This window comes from Nilaparvata lugens, chromosome X, assembly GCF_014356525.2.
Source record: "Nilaparvata lugens isolate BPH chromosome X, ASM1435652v1, whole genome shotgun sequence".
Lineage (NCBI taxonomy): Eukaryota > Metazoa > Arthropoda > Insecta > Hemiptera > Delphacidae > Nilaparvata > Nilaparvata lugens.
The window spans coordinates 21,020,375-21,034,573 of record NC_052518.1 but is presented as its reverse complement, the minus strand read 5'-3'; the positions used below and the strand labels follow the sequence as shown (position 1 = coordinate 21,034,573).

The following is a 14,199-nucleotide window of genomic DNA, read 5'->3' as shown; positions in this document are numbered from 1 at the left end:
CATCAATGTGGCAGCTGAGGGATTGGACGTTAAGGTGAGCAGCCTTGAAAAGTTTTTTGAAATAGTGGAGCTTATTTGTTAGAAACATACCTGCGTCATTATTACTATTATTGAAATAATCATACCGAGCGAGCGAGCGAGCTGACGTGTCAGTGAGAGGCATCATGGAAGCAGCAGACCAACCGTGAACCGACCTCTGAACGACACATGACGGGGAAAACGGGGATGAAACTGATAAAACTTAACCTAAATGAAAAAGTCTCTTGATTCGAGTGCATCCTGTATGCCTTGACAGTTCGGCTCCCTTCACTATTTAAAAAGACTAGTTCAAAAAATTCACTAAACACAATAAGATGTAGATGTTGTGATCTGTGGAGCTCCGGTGATGAATAATCCGAATGGTGAATAAGATGAAGATTGAGGAAGAACTGGTAGTGGGACATCTAGTCCAAGTGGAGATAGAGCGAGTAGGTATCCAGTAGTTGAAGAATCGAGTCCAAGTAGAGGTAGAGCGAGAAGGAATCCAGTAGTGGAAGATCGAGTCAAAGTGAAGATTGTGCGAGATGGAATCCAGTAGTGGAAGATCGAGTCCAAGTGGTGACAGAGAGAGATGGAATCCAGTGGTGGAAAATCGAGTCCAAGTGGAGATAGAGAGAGATGGAATCCAGTAGTGGAAGATCGTGTTCAAGGTGGAGATAGAGCGAAATGGGATCCAGTAAAAACTGCAAAAGAGAAAAAAAAGCCAGCAGAAGAACGAAATTTTTTTGAAGAAAGTTATCAATTGAGAAAAGATACATAATACAACTGATAATGAATAATATTTGCATGAAATGGAAGAGGAATAGTATGATTTAATGTGAGAAAGAATCGAATATCAAATATGGATATTAGTAGAAAGTAATCAGATAGAAAGAGAAAAGGTAGAAAGAGAAATAAAAATTTGAACATGCTGGATAGCTAGTGGAAAAATAATGATAATAATAGGGAAGAAGAGAAGAGAAAGAAGGAATGTGTACAATTGAGAAGAACTTATGAAACTGAACTATAGAATAAGAAATAGAACATCGTATTGTGATCTTGAATTAATTAAGGAAAGAAGAAGAAGAAAAGAAAGAGAAGAAGAAGAAGACGAAGAAGAATAGAAAAGAATAATAATCATCATCGCAAAAATCACAACAGTTATAATAAATGTAATAATTACAACAATATTCTAGTAATCATAATAACTATAAGATTAAGAAGAGAAATGAGAAAGAAAAATAAGAAGTAGAGGAGACGATTGAGAAAGTGCTAGATTATTTTAGATGAGTTTTAAATAGGATTGAACGGTGAAGTATGAAAAATATAGTATTAGAAGTATAATTAACTATTGGGAGTTGCAATAATGATAAAAGTAGTAAATTGAGTACTGTAATATTTTAGTATGAATGTCTAAGATAACGTTAAATGAAACACAGGCCATTTATAAGCATATCAACAGACCACCCACCCTCCTGTTATTCACACATTAGCTTCTATTGTTCGAGCTGTGGCAATAGTAGATGGTATCATTATGTACACCTAATATAGAAGAGATTACTATCTATACCTATAGATTACATCTATATCTATAACGTATGTTAATCATCCAATTTATTTGAAATTCAGCATTTCGAAAATTATTAATTATGGAAATAATTATGGTAAGAGATGTAATTATTAGTAAGAATAGAGATAATGATTTTCTTAGTACCCTCTAGAGTATAGCAGTTGATGCATTGAACATAGTTTTGGGAATTAATATCAAGATAAATTATTAATCAGTATTAACAGATGAGGATCTCCTTAGTTTGAAATAATTGCCTCATATATAATCATAAATAGCAGTGGAAAGATTCATTTATAGAACAGAAAGCCAGCTCATGAAAAATGCTAAGGTATATCTACTGTGAAATCTCTTAATACGAATTTCCTATTATTGTAGTGAAGGGCACTACTTAGTCATCGAATCCTGAAATTATTCACTTTACCTTTACTTTTAGAAGGTCGGTCATCCTCTCGACTGTGTGGACCCTCTTGGATCCTCCCTCACCGATAGAGATTTTGATCCTCCCGTCAGATGTCCAGACATTCCTGTACCCATGACGGTCGGCCGCAGCGTTGAGGATCTTGAGACGCTCCGCAGTCAGATCCTCGCGAATGGTGACGCCGGAACACTTCAGCTTCCTCTTAGCGTCGAAGATCATCTTCCTGGTCCGGTAGCTGCAGAGTCGAACTATGATAGGTCGGTCCTTAGGTTTCACTTGCCCTTGTTGAGGTGGTTGACGCCTTCCAACGCGATGCGAGCGGTTGACATCTGCCAGAGTCACGGGCACGTTCAGCTTCTTGTTGAAGATATCAAGCGCCAGCAGGTCCGTGTCTTCTTTGTTGCTCTCCGGGATCCCAAAAATACGTATTGAATGTCGGCGCCCGTATTGCTCGAGGTCGTCGACCTTCAGGTGACAAGACACCTCCAGCTCACAAATTCTATTGTGCAGCTGCTTGTTCTCCTCCTTCAATGCCTGAAGTTCCTCGAAAATAGACTTCACAGCCATTAAGACGGCATTTTGTACAGATTCTTCGATTTGCTGTCAAATAATGCGAAGGGTCTCTTCAGACAATGATCCAGAAATAGCTGAAGAAGGCCCTGGCTTCGGGACGTTGACCTCATTCTTCGGCGTGCCTTTGTTCGGTCGAACCATAGTGTACCGTTAGATGGATTTACACTTTTACATGCGAGAAGGTAGACTGAAGAATTACGAATGTTTTTCAAGATAAATAAAAAGAGTGTGAGTTAATCAAAAATATAATTTCACTATTGAGAGATTAAATTGGATAAAATGAAGATTGCTTGATTAAACAGTTCATGAGAAGTGCAATATCCTGTGAAACGTTATGTGTTCTGAAAAAACACAATTGTTCTGGGACAAGTTGTGTTTATTCAAAGGTCGCGTTCTTTTTCTGCCTGCCCAAGCAACCTATTTCACTCAATGTAGTTTCGTAATCTCCGCATACTATAATCTTGAAAAAATGAAATTCCCATTTCAATACTCTCTCATGAATTCAATTCTATTGAAGAATTTCACTCATAAAAATCACAATTCAATTAACATAATGCGCCACTTTGATCGGGAACAACTATTAATTCATTGTTTACTAATTTGCTATCATGTTTTAATATATCTGCGGAGAGTAGCGTGATAAAGACGTTCATTTTCATTTCATCAGAAAATTGGTTCAAATTTAGATAATTATTTAGCGTTCTCTTCCAATATTACTGATATTATATTATTACCAAGCGGTTTTACTCCATTGTAAAGTTGTTTACTCATTCTTTAAAACAAAAAAATGTTTTGATTTGTTTTTAGGATGAATTGTGGCAGAAGAAATGTCAGAAGATATTCCAGTTTTGTCATCAAACAATAACAGCATTGACTAAAGCTGAGTTGGCCGAATTACCACTACGTCTGTTTCTACAGGGTGCCTTGGCCATCAACCGAATGCATTTCGATAATCATGAAACTGTGGCTTATGAGTTTCTTACTCAGGTAATTACTATGTATTTTTTTTACTGTAGTCATTTTCTTTTTCAACTGTAAAATAATTTAGGATCTCAACCGTTATACAGAGTGCGGCATCAAAACAACCTTTTTTCAAAACTTTTATAAAACGTGTTGTAAGAGTCAGAAAAGTTTCATTCTTTTTTCATTATGTAAGTATGTATTTAAAGTTGTTTTTCGTGTAGCTTTGAAGAGTATATAATGGAGGTGATGTTCCCCACTCTGGATACACTTAGAGTACCTATTTCTAGTGTTTTATTTATTTGAGATACATATGAGAGCACAAGCACCCTTCAAGCATCACCCTATATTATATCACCCTTTCAAGCATTGCAGGCGTAATTCTGGCAATTTCCTCCTGTATATTATTCTTTAAATCTTGGTGAGTCTTCGGACGGTCAATACAGGCAGGGGATTCCAAAAAAACCCACAGAAAAAATTACACGGGGGCAAATAAGGAGATCGAGACGGCCATCGCAAACCGCCTCTAATTGAGATTAGACATCCTGGGAAGGATTCCTTCGAAACAGCCATTTCGTAAATTATATTCATCTCGTATGGGTGGAAATAAAGTTCTTCGTGAAGAATCCTCCTCATAGAACGATTAGAAATTCCACGAAACAATTTATTTCCGGTTTGAAACACCATGGGGGTAAATTAAACCGATTCCGAAAGACTGTTGCCCGCTGCGCTGCAACAACTGAACAGCCGCTCCAAAAGTAGGCCTCGACGGCGAGCGCAAACTATGCGCTGTTCCAATGCATTATGGTGACTGGCCTGTGCAAGAACAAAACTTTAAAACCACGCCTCTCGAATGTGACTACTAGCACTCCGCTATGTCATCAAATAACTGAATGGTGAACATTTAAATAAAGGAAGTTTTGATTGCGCATCCTGTAATATGTCCTATATTGTTACAAATAATGATGATACACCTATATTAGATATCTGTGATTCAAGTCATCCATGTCAATCTGATATAATATTAATTGTTGATTCTTGTTAATAATGATCAATTTCTATCTAAAATATATTTTATCCACAAAGAACATATATTAAAGCTTTCAATGATTTGATAATACAGTTTTGTGATTTAGACAAAATATTCTGGTAGTTCATTATATTTCTTCATAGGCCAGAAATGATTTGTCAACAGTGTGGAGCTAGAATAGGATAGAACTATGTGATTTGTCCAATGTTAATCAGGTGCTGACGTGTATCTCACTATAGTTGGTAACAATAAGAACAAGAATGTTTTTATTCCTTTAGAGCACATTAACATGGCAATTGGAAACGCTAATAGTAACAATATTATGATAAATCGATACAGACGATCGAATTGAATAAAGATGGTTGATCGAATAAAAACTAGAATCTAGTGCCTATAGTGTGGTCCACGTTATAATGGCAGTGGATAAAGATAGAAGAATAGCGATGCTAATTCTCTGCATTAATTAATTATATTTCTACACCGTCAAAAACATAATTGTCATCGTTGTGGACCTAGAAAAGGATAGTACTACCGGCTTTGTCGAATGATAGACAAGGGTAGCAAAACCGAAGTTGATAAAATACTGTCATTAAAACGTGGACCGCACTATAGCAACCAGTCATAGTTCCAGCTATACAGAAATTATTATATAGCTGACTCAAAAATCTTAGCAATAAGTGCAGTTATTTTCATGTTGAGAACATTATCTCGGTACTGTCCCCTCAGAGTGCTTAAATGTATCTATTTTGCTCTGTTTGAGAGCCATTCAAGATACGGGATAGCGGTTTGGGGAAACTCATCTGCTAGGATTCTACACAAAATATTAATTTCACATAAAAACATCAGATGCATGTACAGATTAACGCAATATCAATCCTACCGTAATTTTTTCAAAGCCACCGGTATTCTCACTTTTCCCTCTTTGTTTATTTATCATGCGATAATGAGCACTATTGATAAAAGCCCGCTGCTAACTAATGGCCATATTCATGAGAACAGAAGTAGGTCAGCCATAAACTATCATTTGCCCAGAGTCAATTTATCAATTTCTCAGAAGAATATTTTTCCAAGGAATAAAATTTTTCAATAAGCTTCCCATCAGATTGAAATATATAAAAATACACAGAAAAAAATTTAAGGTTAAAAATTATCTGCTGGATATGAGCTTTTATTGTGTTGATGAGTTCATGAATGTGGAAATGTACTCTTTTATATCCATGTTGAACTGTAGTACTGTATTGACTAAACGTTTGTGTAATCTGATTATGGGTAAACTATTTATTTATCTAGTAATCTATTTATGGGTATCTAATATCTATATGACTGTAATAATTATTCAGGTATCCAATACCTATATGACAGTGATTGTTTTGTGATATTTGCTCTCATGTACCAGTAGCCACTATTTACTTGAAATTAGCGATAGCTAGCTATATAATAAATAAATCGACCTATTCAATAAAATTTCTATAAAATAGCATTGAATTACACATAAAACAAAGCTCAAGCAATTTATTATTGAATATAATAGTAATTAAATTGCATGATATAGGAGTCAAGTATTCGAACAATTCACATACTACCGGCTGATTCAATAAGGACTCTTTACAACTTTGAAAATTCATATAAATCTTACTAAACAAAGTACACAGCTGGTTTTGGTGTTGTCTTAGAGGAAAACACTTCAAGTTTTTTTACCTTGAACTAAAGATGTTCTATGTGGCTTCCGTTGGTTATCCTGCAGAAATCCCATCGATAGTCAATTTATACCGAGACTCGCACTGGCATTTCAGGTGTAACTTGCTCAACAGCAGCGCAAATCCTTGCTCTAAGTTCAGGTAGAGTGGCTGGCAAAGGAGTTACATACACCATATCTTTTATGAAACACTTTAAGAAAAAATCCAGCGGTGTTAGTCTGGGGAACGAGGGGCCATGCAATTGGTGCATTATGGCCAATCCACTGATTTGGAAAGCGGCCATTAGGAAAATCCTGGACGCCATTCATATAGTGTGGTGGTGCGCCATCTTGCATAAATAAAACATTTCGTTCTCGGTCATCCCCATCAATCTGTTGTATCAAAAATGTTTGCAACATATCAAGGTACAATATGCTGTATTTCAAACCAAAACATACAGCTAGCACGCTCGGTTCCAGTGAAGGCAGCCATCTTTGACGTAACTGCCGCTAGCGCTTGTGCGGCGCGACCATGCACTAGCGGGTGTCAAAACTTGGAGTGTTTTCCTTTAAAACAACACCGAAACCAACTGTGTACCTTGTTTAATAAGAATTATATGAATTTTCAAAGTTGTAAAGTCCTTTTTTAATCAGCCGGTAGTATGCTAATTGAATTTGACACTTTGAATTGTATAAAAAATATTGCTCAACCAGTAACGATTATGATTTGATTTGAATACAGGCTTTCTCGCTGTACGAGGACGAAATATCGGACAGCAAAGCACAGTTGGCTGCCATCACTCTGCTGGTTGCGTCGTTCGAGTGCATGACTTGCTTCAGCGAGGAGAACGCCGAGCCATTCCGGACGCAGTGCGCTCTGGCCGCATCCAAGCTACTCAAGAAGCCCGACCAATGTCGCAGTGTGGCCACCTGTTGTCATCTCTTCTGGTCCGGCAAGAAACGCGATCAAGAGGTAATTTCATTTTCGTCATACATAAACGTCATACTGAATGAATTACGTGAACAGCTGTTTACCATCTTCATTCGATGCTTGGAAAATATGTTATGTTGAAAGAAATAGTAAATTACGTCACAAATACGGTCAAGCTAGCTAGTGTTGTTTCCATTAACACAGATTCAGCGCTGCAACATGATTAGAGATCGAATTACGGGAACTTGTAGAAATGGAGTGTTACAGTGTATGCTTTCTCCCTATCCAAAATTTCCTCATTACTGTGTGATATCTTCTCATCTGTAGCTTTCAAGTATTCTAAACATGGGCTTCTATGTGTAGTGCGTGTGCCTCTTCTAAGAAAGCTCTAGTTGTTGTGAGAACAGGTATTTCCATGGGTGGAGATACTTCCTGAGTCTCGTTCTCTTCTACAAGCAAGCTCCTACTTTCAACTGGGTCCATCAGTAATGTTTTTAGTAGGTCACCTGCAAGTTGCTTCTTACCATGGATATTCAGGTGCAGACCATGCCTTGTATGGAGTCTAGCTTGATAATTCCAGATATTCAAAAATCCCAACGAAAACTCCTGGACCACTGATTGAATCTGACTTTCGCATTCAGTATTTGGGGGTGCTGGATCCAAATATGAAAACAAAATCTTCTTATCTTTATTTATAAGAAAGTTGGAATTTGAGAGAAAAAGAAATAAGTAATCAATTGCTAAATAGGAGACCGAAACAACTCTTGTTCTGCGGCACATTGGTGCTCGCACAATTGTTGCAGTGAAACTGCCGAGTTGAAATGTTGTAAACCATTTCCATTTCTACTAGTTCCAGTCATTCGATCTCTAGTCATTGTAGCGCTGAATCTGTGATAATGGAAACGAAGCTTTACACGACACTAGCTAGCTTGGCCGTATTTGTGACGTAATTTCCTATTTCATTTAACATATATTTCCCAGTATGTCAAGTTTTTAGTTCGTTGAGTTTTCAATTCGTCAAGTTTCCAGTTTGTCTTGCTTTGAGTATTTCAAGTTCACTGTTCACTCTCTCTGAGTAACTTCTTACCTATTGTTATTTTAATCTTTCTACCATATAGGAGGCTAGTTGGTTGATTTCTAACCTTACAACAAGTCAGCAATGTGATACTTTGCTTTAGTGGTCGTAGATAAAATGGTGTATACAACAGTTTTATATGGTCTTTAAAGCACTCGTGAAATGTTTAAGCTACGCTCGCTCACTTGTGTCTCAACTCTACATCTTATTCGTGCGTTAAAGACCCCCATTATAAAACAGTTTTATAACCTACTATTTACATTGTACATTAAACTTTATTGAATTGAATCCAGTTTTGAATCTGTAATTTATCTCGGTTAATTTGAGATTTTTCAGAGTGTATTTACAGTTCGAATATATAACTAATAAGTTTTTGGTTTTTACAGATCCATGACGGGAAAAAAGTTCTTGATTGTTTGAAAAAGGGTGTCCGTATTGCCAGCCAATGTATGGACTTGTTTGTCCAGACTCAGCTGCTAGTAGAACTTCTCAATTACTACATTTACTTCTATGAAAAAGGCAATGAACAGGTGAGTATCAATTTCATCAGCTCTTTAAATATGAAAGTCGTATTACGTTAGGCCACCAGGCTGGGTTGCAGTGGGACACCAGAGCCACCAGTGAGCCACCTTGTGTAAAGCAAGCTGGCACACCATTAAAACACCAGGATTGGTGGCTGGGCTGGCGACAAAATCCAACACCAGCCGGCCGACAAAATCTGATGTCCTGGATGGTGAACCTAGTGTTATGAGCGCAATAAGAACTAATGTCACTTGGTGTTGCACTGTTGGCCGATCCTGTAGTCTAATGTAATACGGACCTACATCATCAACTATTAATATATCAATTTCAATTATATTTGAATATTGTTTACGTTCTTGAAAGAATCTATAAATTCTTGAAAAAATTGAAATGTTTTTTCCAGGAAGGAGCATAATATCATAAAATTTGTGTGTTATGTTCTTTCCTTACCTTGTGATTAAATAAAAATATCATTAGCTGCTGTAGCTTGAGTGACAGAAGATATTTTACTAACTGTTCAGGATGAGTTGCAAAGTTGCTAGTTTTAGTCTTAATTACCTATTGTAGGAAAGGTGATGGGAGAAATTTATTATGCGAGTGTTTCATCTATAAGCTTACTGCCCAATGAATAGATATTTTTATAATTAGGTGTTTTACTAGAAACTATACTCCAAATTTGTATTCAAAATGCTACTATTATTTTCAGGTTATTATTCACAAAAAATTTGCGTGAAAAGTATTTCAATTGAAATTTATGAGTAAAATAGAACTTTCCCTTGGTCCATGCAGTTGAATAAACACACAGTCATGATAAGATAACATATACTCTATCACTTTGGTAGAGTGGACACAATCTTTAACATTGGTCAGAATGTTATCCAGGCAAGCAGCTCCACGTGTTGGCAAATTATTCTGATACAGTTCCTAAAACCATACTGGGCAAGAATATCAAGAAAACTATCAACATACCTATCAATGTTATTGACGTTGAAATGGAAGTTGAAATCAGCATCAATAACTAGAGTGTAATCGTTCCAAGCACACATATGTTGCATAAGTGATTCAATCTTATCCAAAAAAATTTAAGCACAACCTAGTGATGATCTATACGAACTTACAACTGCCGATTTCAAACTATCGACCATAATAGCTGTTGCCTCAAAGTTGATTTCCTCGCAAAAACTGCTGATATCAATTTGTCTATATATTGTATTATGTTCAACAAAAATAGCAACTGCTATATTACATTCAATAACATCAATTTTGACAGTTTGAATAGTAAGACTAAAATGTTTGTGCATGCACTTGTTGTATTGATAGCAGAATATTTCCACTTATTTGCAGGTGACTGTGGCCATGCTAAACCAGGTCATCTCTAAAATTCGAGATGAACTCCCAAATCTCGAATCGAACGAGGAATCTGAACAGATTGGAAAACATTTCTCGAACACCATAGATTATCTGAAAAGCCGAATGGAAAATCCCGAGTCTGAAGGAGTTTCTTACGAGGGACTTTCGTTGTAGATCGGCTGTAATTGTAATTGTTATCATTGATTTTTGATATGGAAATATTACTGTTCCTATTGAGATGAATAGGAAGACTTAGATGCAATATGAATGTGCATCTGATATCAGAGAGAAAGTATATTCCATTATATTAATATATATATAAATTATGAGTCATTATTGAAACTTTTATACACCATTCAAATTTATTACATTCAATTAAACTTCGAATTTATGAATGTGCATGAGGAATCAGAGACGTTTATCAGAGAATATGTTTTATTATAATAATTATAATAATATGTATATGTTTTAAATACAGGGTCTTTGAAAAAGAACTACCTAGCTGTAGGTATAAATTCAATGTGTAAATTGATGAAAAACTACATCAACAATTACATACAATGAAACAGAGAATATTCAAGTTTTGTTCCACATCAGTACACTTCAACATGGGATCCATTTGTTGCCCTGCACACGTCGAGACGATATTCAAGTTCTCGCCATGTATTCACCAACATATCAGGTGTAACTGTCCCAACCGCCGTGACGATTCTTTCCCAAAAATAGTTCATGTCTCTAATTTTTCCACTGTATACTACATTTTTTATGTGCCCCCAAAAGAAAAAGTTCAGAGGGGCTAAGTCCGTGCTCCGTGGTGGCCAAGCAATTGGGCCAGCTCTACCTATCCATCTTCCCGGAAAGCAAGTGTCTCGAGCCGCGCGCACATGGTTATTGTAATGAGGAGGGGCGCCATCTTGTTGGTGGGTCTGCAACTGCAGGGGGACAAAACTTAGACAGTTGCTGAATCAAATACCACAAACTAGAATAGACTATTTCACTTTTTACAGATTCTATGACATATTAAAACTAGGGAGTTCTTTTCTAAACACTCTGTATAAATAAGTACTAGACAGAGATTTCACTTAATTCTATGATCAATTCATTGATTACCTATGAATAGTACCAGTAGCATAAGCTTTCCAGTTTCCTTAGAACTCAGTTTGAATAATTTCTCATCACATTTAAAATGCCTAACTCTAGATTTTGATGACCAACTTCGTAGGGATTCCAACGATACCAAAAAATGTCAATATCAAAAAGCCCTTTACACTTGAAAGCCTTTTGCAAAAATAAATCCTTTCCACCCTGGTACAGCCAAATAATTTTTTCTTGTAAGTATGTTTACATTAGTTGGTAAAATTGAAATCACTGGCTAGTTGGTCATGAAAATTGAAAGAGTTGGACATTAAACGCACAAATAACATTATGTTATTAGAGGTTACTACGCATTGGTGATGAATGTTCGCTTATAATTGTTTGGTGATCAGTTCATTGATTACCAATGACTTGTAATCTCGAGTAGCATATAATCTATCCAGTTTCCATAGAATTCAACACGAATGATCTCCCCCAGGCATTTACTGTCCAGTTCTTTTAATTTTGACCATTTTCTCAGTGATTCCATCTATACCAACAAATGTAAATGTATTCCCAAAATAGTTATTTATGTGTTAAGAGCGTGAAACGCAACTTTATCGCTCGAGTCAAAACAGTTATCACGTGATTCGTAGCGGAGCGTGGTAATTTTTAAGAGAGTGATAAAGAAGCTTTCTGCTCGAATTAGATACAAATTTTTTCTACAACTGCAGTATTAAATTCCAATACAATAAACAAGTTTGTTTTCAATTTATCAAATTATTTTTGAAAATCAATGTAATAATAATAATGATACAATTTAATTATTCTATCTATTCATAATAATTTATTTTATAGTAATATATTATTAGAATAATATAAAACAATTAATAAGCTTAGTAACATCTGCAAAAATTGATAGGAACGTGATTTGAACCTGTGTCCCTCAAAGTGAGAGTCATCTCTCCAGCCGTCTTTGCCACAATGGCTGGTGAATCTAAATGCGAAAAAGTAGGAACATGAACTTATTGGAATTGCATTTTTCTAAATGTAGCCTACTGCTCATGCGCTGCCGTTAGCGAGCGTAAAGTAGATTATCGCTCGCTTCTCAGAAAAAGGATGTTTTATGATAAGTTTTCAGCTCCTAAAGAAGAACTTTACGAGCTGTTGTAGAAAAATGGTATTTTTAGAGCGTTTCGTCTCTCAGATTGGCTACCCTTACAAAGGGATTAACTTAAGCCCTAACCCTTAAGCTTAACGAAGCTTAACTTATCTTATCGATAACTTATCAGCGAGCCCACAGATCCAAGTCGCTCCCAAATCGATCCAAATAATAATAATTGTTTTGTTCACCAATTCAAGAGCTTCGCTCATTTTACGGTCGCAATACTCGTCCTACCGTGGGAAATTATTGCAATGTGGTGAACAAATTTGAGTAAACTGGTTTGGTTTGGTTAATGTTCGAATAACATCAGTACTACAACGGATCGGCAACAACAGTGTCGCCCATTTAAACTTACCATATTCTATTCCATCACCTTCCTTTCATGGATCAAGTTTCTATAAGTAAACTAAGAATGTTACTGTTTATTTCGGATGATGCCCACATGAGTCATATTCAAATCATATAATTATTTACTATACTCTATTATTTAAAATCCCTCAATTGTAAAATATAAAAGGATTACAGATTACTCGTATTAAAAATTCTGTCTAGTACTTATAGATTATCAAAAAAAGAACTATACATTGCAACCTATGTATGCCCATTTTTTAGAGTTTTATGCATCATTTTTAGTTGATTTTTAATTATTTATTAATCTTTATCATGAATCAGAGATACTTGTCAGGGGGGGGGGTGAAGAACCATTACTGGTTGCTCTTAGCAGCAGACTTGTTGCGTTGTTTCTGTGGCATGTATGACGACATGGTGTAGTTGCTACTGATCAGATGGAATAAAGGATAATCTCTCTGTTTTAATTGCATAAGAAAGATGAAGATTTGGTTAAGACAGAAAAACTGCCAAAAAGCAGAAACAATTGAAAGATGTAAAAAGATAATGAGATAATCTCTGCAAATTAATTCGACCAATTATTTTTGTATTTCAACTGTGGAAATTTCACAGACTCATCAAATTCAACATTACGAAAATTGAAATTTTATACATACCTTTATATTATTTTAACCTCAATTTAATTTTATTTGAACGTTTGACAGCAAATCGTCAGAAATATGAATGTTCCAGTCATATACAAGTTAGTACATACCATCACTAGCGTATTATAAATATTTAACAATGTTTATGAAATGTACATATGAAATACAGAATTATTAATTTGATTCGTTGTGAATTTTTATCCTCATGAATCTCCTTGAAAAGCATTTAGTGTGGATCACATTATAATTACAATTGATTGATAAACCCTACTTATGAAATTGGCTATGTTCATTCCCATAATCCCTTGATATGTACAGATGGTTCAGCGGCTTTATGGTGACCATGCTTTTTATTGTGGCTGAAACATAATATATATAAAAACACAGAAAACAGAATCTACATTTATTTACTCCATGATAAAAGCAGAATGGCACTGATTCATGATCTACTTGACCAAATACGTTTAAATTTGGCATGCATGTTCAATTGGTCTTCTATAGGCGTACTAAAAAAGGATTTGAAAAAGAATCCAAAGATATTATAAAGATATAATATTACACTGAATTTTTTTGCATCTGCATCACAGATATTGTTTTATGACATGGAACTATTATTGTGTTATACCGGCCTTATTACTGTAGTTATTATTATTATTATTATTATATTTTTGTTGTGTGAAGCCACAAATTCTGAGCGGTGCTCAAGTGGCATACAACATGTCATTTTTAGAATGGAGTCACATGAATGCTCTAAAACTGTAGTACGATACTATGAAACCTTTTCATGTCAGAAATTGGTTGAAATAAAAAACTTGAGTTACTGGTAAAGCACTGCACCAATTTTTG

At 35.6% G+C, this 14,199-nt stretch overlaps 1 protein-coding gene across 2 annotated transcripts in view; it reads left to right on the top strand.

Moving 5' to 3' along the window:
* LOC111045212 (vacuolar protein sorting-associated protein 35) overlaps positions 1-13,536 on the top strand; it is a 32,059-nt gene extending 18,523 nt beyond the window's left edge. The window contains exons 9-12 of one of the 2 annotated variants that reach the window (XM_039442986.1): positions 3,387-3,566; positions 6,987-7,217; positions 8,637-8,780; positions 10,096-13,536. In XM_039442986.1, the coding sequence (XP_039298920.1) occupies positions 3,387-3,566; positions 6,987-7,217; positions 8,637-8,780; positions 10,096-10,296 (756 nt within the window). In that variant the 3' untranslated portion in view covers positions 10,297-13,536. The remainder of the gene's footprint in view (positions 1-3,386; positions 3,567-6,986; positions 7,218-8,636; positions 8,781-10,095) is intronic. The other variant, XM_022330556.2, reaches the window with a different exon arrangement.
* The last annotated feature ends 663 nt before the right edge of the window (positions 13,537-14,199 follow it).